The 18,453-nt window shown below is 41.7% G+C and overlaps 1 protein-coding gene across 1 annotated transcript in view; it reads right to left on the bottom strand.

Moving 5' to 3' along the window:
- zeb1b (zinc finger E-box binding homeobox 1b) overlaps positions 1-4,377 on the bottom strand; it is a 58,793-nt gene extending 54,416 nt beyond the window's left edge. Inside the window, 1 exon segment of the mRNA XM_044104433.1 lies at positions 4,288-4,377. Within this exon segment, the coding sequence (XP_043960368.1) occupies positions 4,288-4,345 (58 nt within the window). The 5' untranslated portion in view covers positions 4,346-4,377.
- Positions 4,378-18,453: the final 14,076 nt, after the last annotated feature.

The following is an 18,453-nucleotide window of genomic DNA, read 5'->3' as shown; positions in this document are numbered from 1 at the left end:
AGTGTGAAAAGGGCTCTCCCTCCCCATGCCGGGCCTGCTGAATGGTCCTTTTCTTCTGCCGCTCAAAGTGTATGAGGTAGAGCAGGCGAACTGCAAAGGTAACTAGGCTCTTTCTCCTCGGGCTCCCCCCTTTACCAAAGCCCCCCAACTCACAATGGTTCATTTAGCCATTCAGCCACACAAACCCCAATAAAGCACATCCGAGCGCAGTTAAGGGGGTTACTGAAACTGACTCGGGGTTTAAACCTCCCTCTTTATGAAGGGAGAGCACCTTTTTATAGGCTAATGCTCTCCTCCTCCATGGGTTAGCCAATCATTAAGCTGCCTCCGCAGAGATGCCAGTCTGCTCGTCCATCACCCGGTTTGACCAGGATACCTTTTCCCATCTTCACGGGTTGACGAGAAACAACTTAGAGGCAACACATAAGAGTAGATGGCTTTGACCGTGAGATGCAATGAGTTGCATATCATACGTTGCATCTGCCAAAGCAGACGCTTCCCCACTTGTCACCTGTTGTACCCCCCTCCCTTCCTTCTTCCCTCAGCCACTGTTCTACTGCAGGGCACAGGGAGCTCCCACTTTAAAAGAGGAGGGGTCAGAGTGGAAAGGAAGGGAGCGCAGAATCCCCCCATCATTGAACAGACTTAAACACAAACACAATTGGACATGCTGGAAGCCACACAATAGCACAGAGGGGGGAAAGTGAAGTCATACTCTAAGAACGCATGGGTGCCCAGGTCAGGGGGCAATCAGCCACTCCCCACCTGCCCCCCTTAGCTACTGTGTCTTAACCTTCCCTCCCTGCCCACCGCCCCTCTCTATTCTCCAAAATAAAGCCCTTGCTCTGGAAGGAGGGGAGCAAAAGAGAGAGACGGAGCGAGCGCTGAGGCACTGTGGGGGATTTTCTTCTTACTTGGCACTTTCAGATGCGGCTCACTGAGGAAGCCGCTGAAAAGCTGAGAGATAAATGAAAAATTTCCTCCTCTGCCAAACTCCTCACATGACGGGGGTGGACCCCTTAAATGTAAACAGATGTCTTTTAGAAGGCAGGAGTGGGCAACCTCCTCCTCCATAGTCCTAAATGTTTCCCCTCACCAAGAATACACCACTGTCTCTCACCGATCTCCCTAAAGCTGCCATCAACTTGACGCTTAGGTGGAGCAGAGTTTCACCACTGGTAACCATGCTCCACACTGTTACATAAGTTTTCTTTTTTTAAGTGCCAGTAGGTTTTCACTGAGTGTGTAGATGTCAGGAAGGGATGAGATAAACATCTACCTACATTCTTCTAGGCAAAACTCTATCGCTCGTCAATTACAAGAACGACATGTATTAAAAAATGTCCCCTAGTACAGATACTTGTCAACTGAAAAGTAGATTTGCAAGTAAGGTCCCACATCAGTATTTGGAGTTTCATTTGGGAAGATCCATTTTTATGTTTTCCGCGACATTTCATAGTTTTACAGACTCAAATTCCTAGAGTTCTCATTAGTCTGTCAGACAATTTGTGAAGCAGAAATCGAGAAATACATTAGGAATGTTTTTAAGGGGTGCACTGTAGTTTTCTGCCCAATCACCAATTTAAGAAAAGCCTGACCTGTCTGTTCCTATTTTAGGCAATTCTATTTGTGTGAAAAGTTGCTAAGTTGGCAACTGTTTGACGACTATTGTTAACCTCGTCTGGATAAGTGCAGACGAGACCTAATGGGCGGGTCTGTCTCTCTTATAGCAGAGCAAAAGGGGACAGTGGCTGATTTTCAGACCTTTACGGAGGTAGATAAGACAGGTGGATAAGATTGGTTTCTTACATGAGATAACCCCAAATAAGAGAAATTGGGGCCGATTTATTAGTGGAGCTCTAAAAGGCATGGCAAGTATTCCTAAAGTGGTCAGATTTCAAAATGAAAACCACAGAAAGTAAGGAAGAGGGATAGATAATTAGCTGGATTGAATGTAGGATGTATGGATGGGTGCACTGCTTAGAAAATGGGACCAGAATCAAAATATTTTCAATTTTCTTTTTTCTTCTCCAGTTTGGGAAAGTACATTGTAATAAGTCAAACTCCACATTTTTCCTGAATCTTGAACGTGGCTGCATAAAAGTGTGGAGAACTCTCTAAAAGAGAGCATTCCAGCCTTGTTTATTTTTGCCAAGGATGTTAATGCAGGGTGCATTCCTCTATTCCCAAATCGCTGCATTAAATTACCGTCGCAGAGGATGGTTGCTGCTCCCCATGGAGGCTGGGATGGGAGGGGAGGCCCGACTGGGCGATGAAAGGGGAGGCGACTGGAAACACCTGTCGTCCTGCAAGCTGTTAACACCTCTCTGTTTACAGTCCGGGAATGGAGCTCACCTTGATCTCAGCCCCTTTGTGTCCCCCCTTTTGCCAGGCAGGAACCTGGCTGAGTCACTGCCCATAAGGACCTGAACTAGTGGCATATTTAGAACAAAACAAGATGCTTAAAAATGGATGAAATGACAATAAATGACCAGAACACTTCACCTAAATGCAGGGAAGTTGATCTACATGACAGATTGTCAGCCCCTCACAGGGGAGGGGCTCTTTGAAGCAAAAAAAGGGCAAAGAAACAGAAAAAGGCATCTGTTTGGTCAAAAAAGGGGGACTTTGCATATCAATAGAGCTCTGTCAATATTCTGAAAGGTTTAATAAAACACAGTTAACTTAAAGAAAGAAGGGCAATAAAGAAGATCTAATAAAAAGTCTAAAAAGACTCCGTAAGATGAACAAAAGATCGTTTTAAAGCCCCCATTAAGAGACAGAAATAGTCAAATATTACAAGAAAGGAGTAAAAAGAGCAGAAAAACAATCCTAAGTCTTCTGCTGCTGCTGTCCACAGAAAACTCCCAGGATAGCCAAGCCCGCAACACACAACACCACGCGGTCGCATTTTTCCCTACCCACGGATTACTGTTATAGCAACATGGGCTCACAGTGAGTGAAACAACACCGAAACAGCTGCGTTACCTCAGTTCCTGTGAGTTACACCCGGAGATACAGGCCAACGCATGCCGGACAGAAAGATAGTGAACCCCCTCGATAAAAACAACTTCCTCCGTCAAGTAAATTCACGGGTAATAAAGAGCAAACAATGGAAATTGTACATTTATAGCACTTATTTTAATATTTAACACTGGTGTTATAGAAAGATAACTTAAAATCCCCCAAATATCGCACCTTTTAGGTAAGCGTAGTCACGTAGAGCTTCACAAATACCTAAATCGGCGAAATGTAGCGACAACAGAAAAGAAAAGAGAAAACTGAGCGCATATATAGGTTCGCTCGCGTCCGTGGTCCTACGAGAATCAGGATTCCCGTCGCGCGACAGGAGAGGATCCGCTCTCCTTATATGGGCTGCGCTCAAACAGCGCGTGAGATATCCCTCGCTCTCCGGAACCCCGGTCACCCCGTCCGTGTTTTCTGCTGAGCTTTCACTCCATACTTTATCATTTCAACAATAAAATAAAAGTCACTGAATGAAAACACTTTTCCGAAACAATCTGAGCAAAAATGCGAATGAGTTGGATACAATGACAGCTCAAAACTAGCTGTAACACTAAATGGGTCTATTTTCTCTTAATTTTGAGACAATAAAGTTGCGTTTTTATTTAAAACGCAACTGTGGTGTCGTCGATAGGACTAATATAAAACAGCCGAATGGAAGGCAGAAACGAGGGAGTTATTCCGCCCCTTGTAGCTCAGCAACAGCCTGTACCTGCTCGGAGTGGACTAAATAAGAGCGGACTAAACAGTTGTATTCCTATTTATTCCGGCACAACAAATTTCAAAAGCGTTCCAAAACAAACACCTGGATAAATGTAATGTTGTTTCTTCACCAAAACTGCTTTAAGGCAACCATTGAGGAACAACCAGGTAGCGTTTTATCCCGTTTCCCAACAGAAACAGGTCCGAGTTTTACGGTGGGCTTTCTAACTCGACAAAACACGGTTCAAATCAATGAATGCTCCCCGGTTTCTGGTGCTAAATGTGTATTCGGCTGAATAAATGAGAGTAAAGTGAGCAGAAAGAGCTGCTGCGCTCCCAGCGCTGTGAGGTGCGCGTATAACGGTCCCCAGTGCGGCGGACCGCTAGGCGGAGGGGAGAGTCGCGACCCAGGTATAACGGTACACCACACCGCTACTTCCCACCACTTTCAGCGTCAGAAAAACAGCGCTCACACACTGCTGAACTTTTCGGCCAAATTAGCCGGCGACAGAAGAGCCTCCGGAGAGGGAAAACTCCTCGTAGGAAGTAGTTTTTACTCACCGTTGGTCCTCCTCGGGTTCGCCTGCTTTCTGCGCTTACACCTGGGGCCATCCGCCATGATCCTTTCGTTGTGTCTAAATGCTGCCGGAGAGTCACCTCCTCTCTCACCCCCTCTCCCCCTCCTCCTCCACCACCACCTCCCTCGCTGCCTTCACCTCCCCTTCTTCTCCGCACCTGGTTTACGACAAAAAGGCTTTACGGCATTACCTTCTCCTATCTCCCCAGAAACACGCTGAATGCGGGAGAGGAGAGGGGCTGGCTGTTTACTCTGTTACCTGCCTTACACTCAGTATACGTCCTGTGTGTATAAAACACAATGTAGCAGTTTGTTTCAAGGTGTAGTTCCGCTACCTAGTGGTGGTAATAGTTTTGAATAGTTAGTATTAAAAAAATGAAAACTTGCCAAACAGGGCCGGCCAAAAGTTGTAAGGGGCCCTAAGAAGAAATTAATTTGGGGCCACCCCTCAGTAAAGTGCACCTTTCACCAAAGCCATAGTAAATTTCCAGTGCTTTTTTTGTTTTTCACATTGTGGACAAACTAGATGATTGTTCGTCTAAATACCAAGTCATTTTTACTTAACATTGTGATTTGGAAAAAACTGCGATTACTCAAGATATCAGTCCATCTGATCAGCAGAGACGTGTTGGTCCTCCCCAGTTCTGTCAAAACTGAAGTAAACCTTTGGATGATCAGTTTTAAAGCATCTTCGAAAATGATACATTAATGTGTTTTCATGGTGTTAATGTTAATGGGTTTTGTAGGCGTTTGAAAATGATCCCAATAAATAGACTCATGGTTAACTGGTGTGGTGAATTGATACAACCGGCAGACTCAAGCAAAGTTTCTAGACTTCAATTATCGAACATTAAGCCGAACAGCATTAAATGTAGTCTGTTGTGAAATTGCATATTGATAATACCCAAAATCACATTGTTCTAGTCGACTGTTTGAGAGGCTCTAAATTGCTCTGGTCATCTAAAGCAGCCAATAGTGATTCATGTTAGCTCCTACCACTGATTTATTTTTCATTTGTTGTCTTATCTCTACGTAATATCACTAATTTATGCAAACTAAGCCCTTAAGCAACACTATATTTTGTATACTATGGCCTACTATGACTTCTCCAAGTGATGCACACTAGCTGTCTTTCCACCACAAATGTGTGCAACATTTTTTTGTTGTTCGCTAATGTCAAAAAAACACAATTGCAGCATTTCCATTAAATAAGAAATGCTATCAAAATCACATACAAATACGTTTGTTCATATGATAAGTTATTCAAAAACGTGCAGTCATCCTTCTCCTACTACTTCCTGTTGTCTTCTTTGTCTTTTCCGGCAGAAGTAACATTTAGTGACTTGTGAGATGTGAAAAAAGTGTTTCCGTTGCAATTTTGTGAAAACCACTAATATCAATACAACCACAAAATAAAAACACCTCATCCAAGCACAAAAAAGGGATATTTTTTAAACTGGTGTGTTCTCATAATTCTATAATGCTTTTTTTTTTTTTTTACTAATAGTTACAATGTGCATAAAAGTTTTTCTCGTCCTAGACTGAAACAGCAGAATTGATTTAAGGAGTTTTAAAAGATCACACTGCCCAGCAAGGAAGTCCTAAACATTCACAAACTGTGTTTCCATTTTCCATGAAATTGTGCAAATTGAAATTCTGGAAATAAATTACCGTAGTAGAAGAATTTTTAATTTTTCTTTTAAATCAGGTTTTCCGATGAAAGGTTTTTGCGTTACATTGAGGTGATGAGCGCTAGCGCCATGACTGAATTATGATTATAATTCATGTAGCTATTTACATCCATCGCTTCCATAATTTTAAATGCACAGGCTTATTCACAAGTAATTTGAATTTCATTTCTTATTTAATGGAAATACCGAAATTGTGTTTTTTCGACATATATCGCACATTTGTAATGGAAACGCAGCTACTGTTTGCTAATGCCTTTGGCCAACCACAATATTCTTTTGTTCCCGTGGATACAAGTAAAAAAATTTTGTTTTTTTTAATGTAATTGATAATTACCTGTTGCTGATATACTTGGATCCAGTTACCAAAACAATATGTATTTTCTGCTCCAGCCTAACCTGGCAACCTGTTAGTGTTTGTTTGTGTGTGTGTGTGTGTGTGTGACACACAGTGGGGGGAATAAGGCAGCAGACAGAGCACATGTGCGTTAATGGAGAAAGAGGTCATGAGACTGTCATCAGTGATTCCATCCTCCTCGTGAAGAAAGACCCCGCTGTTCTGCCCAGCCACGCTCACAGGCGCAGCGATGAAGAGGACAGCGATGTGTGAGCCCAGGTTCAGACTGCGTCCAATCGCGCTCATACCTTCACCCGCGCGTTATCACAGCGCTCTCTGTGTTTTGTGGAGGGGAAAAAAAAAAAAAACACACCCAGGATCACATGTTTTGAGGTGAATTCCTGTGGATGCTAGTACTGATGAGGGCACTTAGTTCACAAACTCACTGCAGAGGGAAAGGATGCTTGAGGTCCCATGACTTGTAACAAAAGGAAAGAGGAGTCACAGTTGCTGCCTAGCTTTAGCTCTTCTAGAAGCTGATGATGGTTAATATTAGCGAAGATGAACAATAACCACAGTGCATAGCCTTACTCCCAGTCTGACATTATCGCTATAAGAACCTAAAGGCTTCTACACCAGGATCTTGTGAAAATGGTCATCTAATTGAAAATTTCTGTGCAGCTTTGCAAATTTGCTGCTTGAGTATTTACTTACTTTTCTGTTTTTTCTTTGTTTATGTTAATCTTTCTGTCTGTCATTTTCTCTTACATTGTTTTTGCTGCCATAACAAACCTTAAGTAAAGTAGCATAATGTAAAGTAATGCAACATAAGGTATAGTAGCATTTTGTAAAGTAGCGTATCATAATTTAGTGTATCATAGCATAAAATTGCATAACAAAGTTGCATAACAAAGTTGCATAACAAAGTAGCATAATGTAAGCAGCGTAGCGCAACAACGTAACATTGACTAGAGTAACATAAAGTAATGAATAATAATTTCGAGCATACCTGAAAGCCACTTCTGAATTCCTAAAACGAAAAAAAGGAGAAAAAAAAACAGCTAAATGAAGGTTTAAAGTGTCCTAGTCACAGTCCGGATGCCCAAAAATCCTCTCATCGGATAAATTGCCAGTGCTTTTCAAAGTAAAAGTGCGCCAAAGCGCCTCGACTGTGATGTAAGATACTCATTACCAGTTCTCCAACTCTTGGTGAAAGTTGTTTTTTTGCCAGTATTCGGTTTATGGTGCAATTACTTGATTTGGTTAGAGTCAGAAAATCAATTAAAACTTGAATTCTTCTCCATTTGTGTGGCGATCTGAAACTATAAACTGCATCAAAAAACAAACAAAAGAAATCTGTGAGCTGGGGAAAATACATTTCCACGGCAGTGTTGGTTGTATTTCTCCAATAGTTAAGCAGTCTCAATAAAACGATTAGCTCTGAATGAAAGTGGAAGAGTTTTCAGGAAGAAGTGAACAGTAGTTATCTTGTGTGTGGAAATATTTGGACTACCTTTGTCAGACTCCGTGATTTAAGAACTCACACATTCCCTTACGACAAAACATCAGCTTGATATAAATTTAGCATTCAGAGGGGCAATACAACAAAAGCCCTCATTGCCGGACAATCAGCTTATCATTCAGCTACATGTGACAGTGTGTATACAGAGGATGGCAGATCTCCTGGGTGAATAATTCAGTAGCAGCAGAGCGAGCGCTCCAGCTCTCAGGGCAGCCTGCCCAGACACAGAGTAATAGCTTTAGCATAAACAACACATCCAAACTTGCTCCAGGTGGCCTCTCCCACCAGAGCAGCCTGCCTGCGAGACACGGAGAGCTGGGTGGGGAGGGTTGCCCGGCTCTCTTGCTCGGCAACTTTGCAGATGAGAGAAAATAAAAAAATGTTAAAAAAGGAGAAAAGAAGGCCCCAGAAACTGCGTGCATCAGCAAAGATCAATGATGAGGCGGCCAGCTAACCGTGCGGTCGAAGAGCCGCTTCGCCCAGCGCATGGAGACCTGGAAAAAGCGGGATGCATGTCATCCAGTGGAAACGAGCATCTTTCCCATTTTCCTTGGATCAAAGCGCTATTAACATGAAGTCATTTTCGTTGCCTCTGTGGAAAACAAAGAATGACGATTCCAGTGATTCGCGAAAGGATCCAAAACCCTTCAGCCTTTCATGTGTGGTTACTTTACGAAAGACGAAAGAAACAAATACAAAATAAAATTTAAGTTTAAGAATGAATGATGGTAAAGAAGCTAGAGCTAAACTGAACCCACAAGCCAACTCGAGTAAAACATTTTTGTGTGTGTGTGTGTGTGTGTGTGTGTGTGTGTTTTAAAACTAGAGTAAAACACCTGGAGCACCTCCATGATGCTAGCTCCATCCTTGCTATGGTTCCCATAGCTGCCCTGTGACCCCTCTCTTATCTGGATAAATGGGAGTGCACAGAGGGCAATTACAAGACATGGATCTGATTTTGTAAAACCAGCCACCTCACACTAAAGCAAATACCTCGGCTAATGAAGATGGAGGCCATTTTTATCAGGAGTCCAGCTGCAGAGGCGCTGTTCACCTGAGTAATGACATCTGTAATAAAAGCCAGATATTGTTTTAAGCAAAGTGGGCCATGAAATGAAATGAAGGGCTGACTCTTGGTCCTCCGACAGGGAGTTAAAGCAGAGAGGAGCAGAATGGAGGGGGCCAAAAAGTGAGGGCTGAGCAGCCATCCTCCACTACATTAAGGGATCATGCTGCTCCCTGAAAATGAGTATTGATCCTCTTAGGTCCGGGATCGTTTAGGAGATTAATGTGAGTGGTGGCTGAGCTCCACGGAGCTCCACACGGGATCGGCGGGGATCAGAGAGCGGGGCTGCTGGGGCTGGGCGGCCATAACTCCACGCCATCTGGGCTGTAAGCTGAGAGAACCAGCTGGATGTCCTGCAGGAGGCGTGGCCACAGGGTCAGCTCAGGTGGGGGGGGCGGGAAATCTGATTGGCCACCCACACCAGAGCTGTCAATCACTGTTCATAGCGTACATAGATCTGCATTTCAAATTGAAACCTTCAGTCTCAAAAAACTATTTATAAGTAATGATGCAAAATAGCTTTCCCCCTTTTTGTAGCTGCAAATTTGGGAACGCAGTTCATTGCATTGTAAAGGCCATAACATACTCTGATGTACGTCTCAGTCCACAAAGATCAGCACAGACTTCAAGCAGGACGTCTGGGCAAAGATACATTTTTATGAGCTTGTACCTCAAGCCGCACAGTAAACTGCTTGGACAGAAACAGTGCCGCATACTAAGCGGTTTGTAAGTGACACCTTCTCCAGTCACAAGAGCACGCATCAGCCACACTACCACTCTCTGTCGCACTAACAGGTGTGATACAGGACCAGGCGCCTTGTTAGGTCATCAGTCTCTCTAGCTAGCATCCATGACAAAAGAAGAAATTTGTCACAAGAAAGGTCTCTACCATGACATCCTAAATGTCCGTGGACAAAGTGCGCAAAGTACACTCGAGTTTGACTGGGCTTCAAAGCTGGAGTATGTAGCTTTTATAAAAAGATAGGGTTTTTACGTATTTGTTAATATGTAAAAACATGGAGTCACATGGTGACAGTACATACTGTAGAGTATGTACTGTACTGTACAGTATGGTACATTGTGACATACTGTCACAGTACTGAAAGTGCAGTATGAGACAGATAATCTGTGAAAAGATCTGGCTTTTCTACGTCCTACCTGAACGACTATTGCTGTTTGAGGAAATGTATCGCTCCCGGTCAAAAACATCCAATAAGAGCCAGGAGGAGGGCCCTCGTGCTGTCAGCCAGGCTCGTGTACACGCTGCTAAATGTCTTAATGGTGGAGAAACAACTTTCCATTCTAGGAAACAGTTTATTTGCCATCATCAGAGGCCATGCTAACAAGCTTTAGCATTATTCTGTCAAGGAGAAGTTGCAGGGTAGCAGAGAGAAAGGGGAGGTGTGAATGGCACGTACACAAGCAACATTGACAGCAGTGATGTGCGGTGAGGTTCATAGCTGGTGAGGCACTGACTTAATCACCATCAGATTTACAATTATAGACTCCCTGCATGTTATTGTTTACATGAGGAAAATTTGTGCATGTGGACAACGATGGAGGACAAAAAGACAATTCTTTAACAAGTCATCCATAGCCGCGCTGCCGCCGTAGAATAACTCTGCTAACTCAATCAAACTTGGACATGTAGATATTACTGCTCAGCACACGAAACACGTTACACAGTTGGTGACAAAAAACACTATACATTATATAGATGAGCTAAATGATGGAAAATCAGTTTATATATGAAGTGTTTATTAACCATTTTATTGGTGACGTACAGACAGGAGGAGCATGATCCCATAGAATGGCAGCCAGTGCAGTTAGCGAGAGGTTGATCAATCCCAGGTGAGGCTCAGCTCGCTCACCGGCTTCTCTTCATTTGAATGGGAAATTAAGAAATTCAGCAATTTTGAAGAAAAATTTATCAAAATTGGTTAAGGTAAATGAAAAATAAATAGTTAATAGTACAAAACACAGGGTGAAAATAGCAATCTAAATTATTTTATCATTATATATTATTTTTCCATCCTAATCCACCTCACTGAGACTCTCCTCCTCGCTCTGATTGGTTGTTTCCAGTTAGCACTGGGGAAAGGAAGAGGAGATTATCTGTCTCATGCTATGCTATCACAAAATAGTGGCAGTTTTGAGAAATATGTAAAACTGGAGAGAAGTTAAAGAAAATTGCATTTTTAGTGTGTCTGTGCCCCCAGCAGCCCAAGAAAAAAACTGCTAGACACGCCACTGTTGTCCTGAACACATCTGAGTCCCAAACTGTGTCACAAGCAGGATTGAGGCGAAAACGGACGAGTTGGAGGAGCGGGGGGAAACGAGAGCGAAAGAGAGGAACAGAAAGTGCAAGAGACGGTTCAGAGGACGGAGCAGCAGGCGGTGGCAGTGATCGAGAGAGACTGAACTGCGTAATCTCTCCCAAGAGACGGCAGCTAAATGTGAGGTCCTCCTCCCCTCCTCACTCCGCCAGACCAACCAACCCCCAACGAGGCAGGATCCCAGCCAGGCCTCTCCTCCGGATAAAAGATACAGACCAATGCTCTCTAGTCGGGGGGCTGTCGGTGCAACGGATACCATAGCGATGAGAAAAGATAAATTTTAGGGTGAAGGGACGATGTTGGACAATCCCAACCCTACAACAATATGCAAATAAACACCTCCCAATGCAAGCCTGAGAGTTTTCTCTCTGCGGTCTCCTGAGGTCAGGCCGGCCCCACGGGGGGAAGGCGGCTAAAATAAATATCAGCTCAAGCATTCAGCTGCAGCTGAATGCAAGTTGTCAAGACTCTGAATCCCAACAATGCCAATGTTTTGGGGACTAGACGTCAGTCTAAAGACACGGTATTCTTCGCTCGCTTCCGGCGTTGTTGTTTTTTTTTATTCTCCCCCGCCTCCTTGTGACAGGAAGTAGCCAACATGTTCGTCTGAGTTTAGCCACTCCTAAAACAACCTATTTTCAGAAAAAAGTTGGGAACAAAAACAAGACTCAGACGTTCTCGGCTGCATTTAGAAGTCTCCTCAAATAGTTACACAGGACATTTATCCTGTATGGAAACACTTACACTGGATAGGAAGGAAAAAGATAAATGCTTTATGAAATGTTTAAGTTCTGAGATTCTGAAAAGATTAACATGTATTTCTATCTCTAATTTACTAATAGCAGCTCAAAATGTACATGGATGAGGCCTCAGTTTGTAGAGTTCTAGAATTGCGCCGCTAAGGTTCATTGAGATTTTTTACGATTTTCAACGTTCATTGCTACCTTTCTTGGAGGCAAACTGCATTCTCTTTTGGCCTACTGTTCCTCTTGGTTTTGGATGAATTGTAGCTGGGCTGATTTTTGCCAATAATTTTTATACTTCCTCTCTTTTGTCATGATGCATAACCATAGAAACAGCAGGGAGCAGCTGGTTAACATTGCAAAGGCTAAAATAAAATCACAGCTGAAGCCAGAAATCCCTCACCATCCTCTTCAGGAGATTGTCTTAGAAAAACACAGTGTCTTCAGTCAGAGGCCTCTTTAAAATCGCTGTAACACAGACTGCTACATCCATCACCATCTATAATAACTCACTGAAGAATTTTAAATTAATATGAGTTACAAGAACATTTAATTTCCATTTGGGATCAATAAAGCATTTTTGTATTGCATTGAATTTTAGGAATGCCAGCCTCTTTAAACTTTTCTTCTACCATTAGTTGTTGAATACAAGCAGATGTTATCTGCAGCGCCATCTAAGGTTTAGAACAGGAAGTGCAGTTTTAGGTGCTTCTCACATCCAGTCCTGTAACTTTTAAACGCACCACTGCTTCTCCATCACACCTGAATCAAAAGAATGGCTCATTAGTGGGCCTCAGCAGGGCTGAACGACTGGACGCTGACCAGGGAATTCAAGCCATTTGAGAAGCTGCAGGATGGCAGCTCTCCTGCACTGGGGTCAGCCACCCCTGGTTAAACTGTCTGCCTTCGCTCTGTCACTCTTCTTTCTCTACTTCCTGTTTCTCTTTAACTTCTGCTGCTGCTGAAGTTGAAGCTACAGCAAATATATTTGTGATTTATTCACATTTGGCAACGTATGGAGCTACTCCTCTGTATTCTGTATTTAGTGAAGTGAGAGTAGTTACCAATTCTGTAAGTGGTAGCATTAGCTAAACAGTGAGGGATAAAGTCACTTTGGGACAAATGTAGGTCCTAATTTTTCAAAGTCGGAATTTGTTTTCTAATTTTGTTTTTTAAAGGGGCAGTATTATGTAGAATCGACTTTTGTGAACTTTACATCATGTTGTAAAGTCGTTCCCTCATCAACAACACACATGCAGTGTTCCTTTAATTTTTTCATGCATATTAGAGAAATCCTTTAATCTCCCGTGGCAACCATTTAGCTGTACAAAACGCTCGAGTGGGAAAAAATTGTGTTAATTTTTCAAATCAAATTTTCACTGTCATTGTTCCAAACTGAATATTTAATTAATAGGGAAAATATTTATATCAAAACTAAATATTTAGCTTACAGATTAAAGATTTTGTTAGATATATGAATATTTAGTTTGCAAACAAAATAATTAGTACCCAGAGCTAAATATATCGTTTAAAAACAGAATATTTTCAAACTAAACATTTAAATCCCACAGGAAACATTTTCAAACTAAATATTTAGCTTGGAACTACCTCTTTACCTTGTTAACTAAATAATGTAGGCTGCTAGCTAAATCTTTTGTTAGCAAGCTAAATATTTAACAAATAAGCAAATTAGCTGCCAATTAGTGGTTGTGGACTATCAAAATAAAAGCTGGATTTTGCAGACATCTCTCTCTCTCTCTCTCTCTCTCTCTATATATATATATATATATATATATATATATATATATATATATATATATATATATATATATATATATGACATTTAGTTTGTTCATTATTTACTGGTGCTACATCTGTTAAAGCTAAAACAAACAGGATGTTTTTCATATCTCACATATGGAGTTTCCATGTATAAAAAACTATTTAAAAAGTATTTTTAATTTAGTTTGAACCACTAGCTTTATTTCACATAGTTCAGAAAATGTTTTCTTAATGAAGCTGATTGCCATCTTACATATTTATGAGCATCGTCTGCAGAGATTTTGTCTGAGCAGAAAGGAAATTCCTAAATGCTTTTCAAACATTCGTTTCAACTAGCAATCTGAATGGTGTGGCATGCATTTGTTTTGGCCTACATGTTTAGCCTGTACGCAAAACTCTGGTTCACAGAAACCTGGATGGAATGGTTTAAATCAAAGCGTGATCGCATGTCAGAACCGTCCAGTTAAAGCGTGTCGCATAGAAACCCAATAAAACACAGACTTCAGGTTTGTGGTAAAATGCCAAAATGAACAAAGTTTTTTTTTTTTTTTTTTTTTTTAAGGGAATGTATTTCTGTTCTTTATTGCAAAATGAAAGCCTGGGGACATGAATCTTTTGGAACATCGGGTTACCTGAAACGGGTTTGAAACATTCCAAACAGTGAGAACAGGCCGGAGTAATAAAAATGTCCCTCTTTGCTTCCCTTTCCCCTGTTTTTTTTTTTATTTAATTTTTTTTTATTTTGTGGTGAGTCACCAATCAGAAACCGGTTGCCCCCTCGGGGTTGTGGTGGGTGTCAGCACTGAAGACTGAAATGGAGACAAAGCCTCACACTCCCATGATTCCTCAGGGCTGGGTGGCTTTTTGACCTGTAGGCCGCCGTAACACTGCCTGTCCAAATAGCACGCCAACATATATACTTGTTTTGGCTATGGATACATGTGTGTGTGTGTTGAATGTGTCCACACACACACACACACACACACTGGAGCAGGCTCTGCAGACGGACCCACTCCAGTCCAGAGGCAGACAGCAGCCCTCTGGAAAGCCCAGTTTAGATTTATGCTGTATTTATTGGAGCCTCTGTTGCGTTTTACTGCTCGTTTGTCCTTGTGGCTGGAACAGAGTCCGTACTCCTGTGAACACGTCAAACTTAGTCTCCAAGGGTGTTATTCCTGGACCTGTCTTCCAGCTGTCTGCAGCGAATTAATGAGGGTCAAGCGTGGAGTACGGCGGCAATCAGATGATCTGGTTAGCCGGGCTGACGTGGCGAACGCGTGTTCTCTAGAAAAGATCCAGCGGTTCTCACATCTATCAAGCTCAGACATACGACGACAAACCAAGGGCATCAGAGATAGAAAAAAAACCTCTGAAATTTTGACATTGATCTAAAAAATTTTTTTAAGACAAACACTTTAGAAAAATTCAGAAAGTCGAAGATTTTCCAGTTTTCAAACTGGGACATTTCAAAGTTTTTTTTCTGGAACGTTTCAGAGATGAATCTCAAAATTTCTGAATTTGGCTAAAATTTGTACAGATATGATATGAAGAGGCTGCACACACACACACACACACACACACACACACACACACACACACACACACACACACATATATATATATATATATATATATATATATATATATATATATATATATATGTGTGTTATTATTATTATTATTATTATTATTATTATATTATTATATTATTCTTATTGTATTTTTTATTGTATTCAGCCTGGGATGTTTTAGTTAAAGCTCCATTATTTTTTAAATTATTATTTTTTTTACTTTTTTAGCTACTGGATAGGGTTATGGTGTGACGACTTTCTGAGGGTGGACTTTTAGTAAGACCAGGACTTTTTAAAAAGACAAGGTGTTAAATTACAATCTCAAATTTCTTTTAAGTCATATTTGATTCACACAGCCTTTTTATAACAACTTAAGGCAACATAGTTGTTATTGTGCTATAAAATGGCACTATGTACGTGGAAAATACATAGCACCGCCCCTTTAAGGCGATACTTTGACCGGTTTTTCAAAACTCTGTTGTGCAAAAACCTTTTTTATAGCATGTTTACTAAAAAAAAAAAAACACCTTCATCTCCATTCCTTTTAAAGCCGACATCTCACCAAAACAATCAGAGAATTCTTCATTGCGTCTCTACCCATAAAAGACGTTTGACTTCTCAGCACAAAGCGGATCTGATGATACGAATCTCTTTATCAGGTCACTGTTACAGTGAAACCCGTCGGGGTGTTTGTGCGCCGTATGAGCAAATGGTGCGTGGGTGGTTTATGTTTGTGTGTGTCCTTATGTCTCGATCTGCGAGAGCCCACTGCTGTTTTCACTGGATGAATGTGAATGCCACACACCTACTCCTTTCCCACATGCACTCGCAGAACATCGGAACATTTTTCTTTTCGCGTTGAAAAAAAAAAAGAACGAAGAAGCGCTATAAACGAACATCCAAAATACCCGCAATTACCACGGTGTCCCTTAACTCAACCTCTCCGAATTAAGCCCTGCTTGTCAAACAGATTGTCTCCGCTGCAGCAAGCAGCCTTCGCTGTGAAACGCTTTTTCATTAACAGAGGATTGCCTCGGGCCTTAGGCTGGTGGCTTCGGGTAATTTCACAGCTCGGCGTCTGAGCGACCGGTTCAGGACCAGTCCAAGGCCACCCACACCTTTACAAGAACCGACAGGAAGGTTCTGAAAAAAGGGTAGCTGGTGAGTTTTTGGGAGCCTTGAAATGAAAATCCAGTACAGGAAATGACTGATAATATCATAGCAACCAGAGAGGCTTTAGAGGTAAATATTTTTAAAGATAGAACCCATTGGGAAACGTTGTTCTCTCTAAGAGGACGGGTTTAAAAAGCTTTTGGGACGCTTAGTTATTTTATGGAAATTCGAAGAGCAACATTTACGCAAACGTGGAGGATTTTTTTGAGCGAAAATGGTCAGTTTAGTCTAATTTATGTCAGGACTTTGACTAGGCCATCTCAAAACCCTGAAATTAATTAAGCAGTTCACATCATTGTTCCTTTGTATGACCAAAGAGTAGAGCAATTTATTTTTTGTTGAAGCAAGATCCATGACGCCATGCTACCATTACCATGTTTGGCTGTCAGTGTAATGTTGTTATTTTTAAAATAAATATACCAGATGTAATATGTTGCTTTCTTTGCAAAAAGTTCCTCTTCTGTCTTGTTAATCCACAGAATAATTTTCCCAAAAGTCTTCCAAGTTATCAAGATGTTTTTTTGGCCGTTGTGTTCGTTTTGGTCCGCTGCGGTTTTGGCCCTGGCGCTCTACTTCACATGACCTGGTTTTGGGTAATATTTTTTTTTATTATCATTAAATAATACAGTAGAATTGAAAACTCTGGGCTGCCTTTGCCAGATAAAACAACTTGTTCGACAATCTGAAACATTTTGGCAGTACAAAAGAAATCGGTGCTGTGTTGAACTGACCTCTGCCTCCTTCCCAAGGCGTTCCAGACACACACAGGTTTAAACGTCACCTGAGTGTCTCCTCATGCCAAACGTCTCACGAGCGTTCGACCCCCACGGTCGTGAGCTGAGAGCGCAGCCGAGGTTCCCGTTCAAAACCTGACGTGATGAAAACAGCACCTTGTAAATCAAACCGTCGTCTGACATCTGGAGAAAAGTGAAAGCGAGACGGATTCGAGTTTGATTTTCATGTTTTACAATTTTGGAAGGAGGACAAGGGCTTGACTTCAGTGTGTTGGAATAGTGATGAGCTACAGTCACAAGAAATGGTTTTAAAAGTCTGACAGGCAAAACACATGTGTAATATGGAGCTAATATAAGGCAGATCGACTAACAAAGCAAATAATCTGGACCTTCTGAAGGATCCCGATGTGAATGAATATCTCACTATAAGATATCTCAGATTGTTAATCAGTAGAGGAGATTTCTGATTGGTTGTGCCAAAAAGAGAAGCTTGCCTATCATGCAAGAACTGCTACTGCAAATAAGTATAAGCAGATTTTATTCACTTTTGAAGAAATATATAGAGAATGTTTAGCTTGTTGGTTGTGAAGCTGTTCGGAGGGTGGACCCTCCGACCCTTTGACCATGTTTTTTTATTTCATGAGACTAGCCTGACCATTGCCATCCTGTGTGATTCCAGCCAGTTCTCATCTCCTTTCAGTTCTCTGTCTGGGATTTCTGCCATTGAGTTTTATTTGTCCGATAGAAATTCTACTAGGCCCGTTAGCAAACGGCTGGAGAAGTTGCGAACGATGGTGTCAATTTTCAATGCTGTTTCAGAATTGCAGTCTGCCTGTAGTTTTAGGAATGGCAGCGGAGGAAGTGTACAAAGTTGTTCAGTCCGTGTTGGTCACGCATCCAAATATTGGATTAACATTAACAGCCGGCCGGTTCAGCCTGGCTCTTCTCTCTCCACAGTGGAGGACGGTTGCTTACGATGCTGGGAATTTCTGGTTCTGCTTCTAAGCGTCGGACTGATGTCGGAAAACCTAAAGCAGAACCAAATCTGTAGGAGGAAATTACCATGCCACACAAACCTCGTCGTGTTTCTAATCACTTGAGAAACAAACTGAAGACTAATCAGTCCTTGTTGATTTTTATAAAAAATTACAAGTTTTTATCGCCCATTGCAGCAATGGGCAATAAAATGTAAGAATCA

The sequence above is a fragment of the Gambusia affinis genome, linkage group LG21 (assembly GCF_019740435.1).
Source record: "Gambusia affinis linkage group LG21, SWU_Gaff_1.0, whole genome shotgun sequence".
In the NCBI taxonomy this organism is placed as follows: domain Eukaryota; kingdom Metazoa; phylum Chordata; class Actinopteri; order Cyprinodontiformes; family Poeciliidae; genus Gambusia; species Gambusia affinis.
This window is presented reverse-complemented; position numbering and strand designations above follow the sequence as displayed.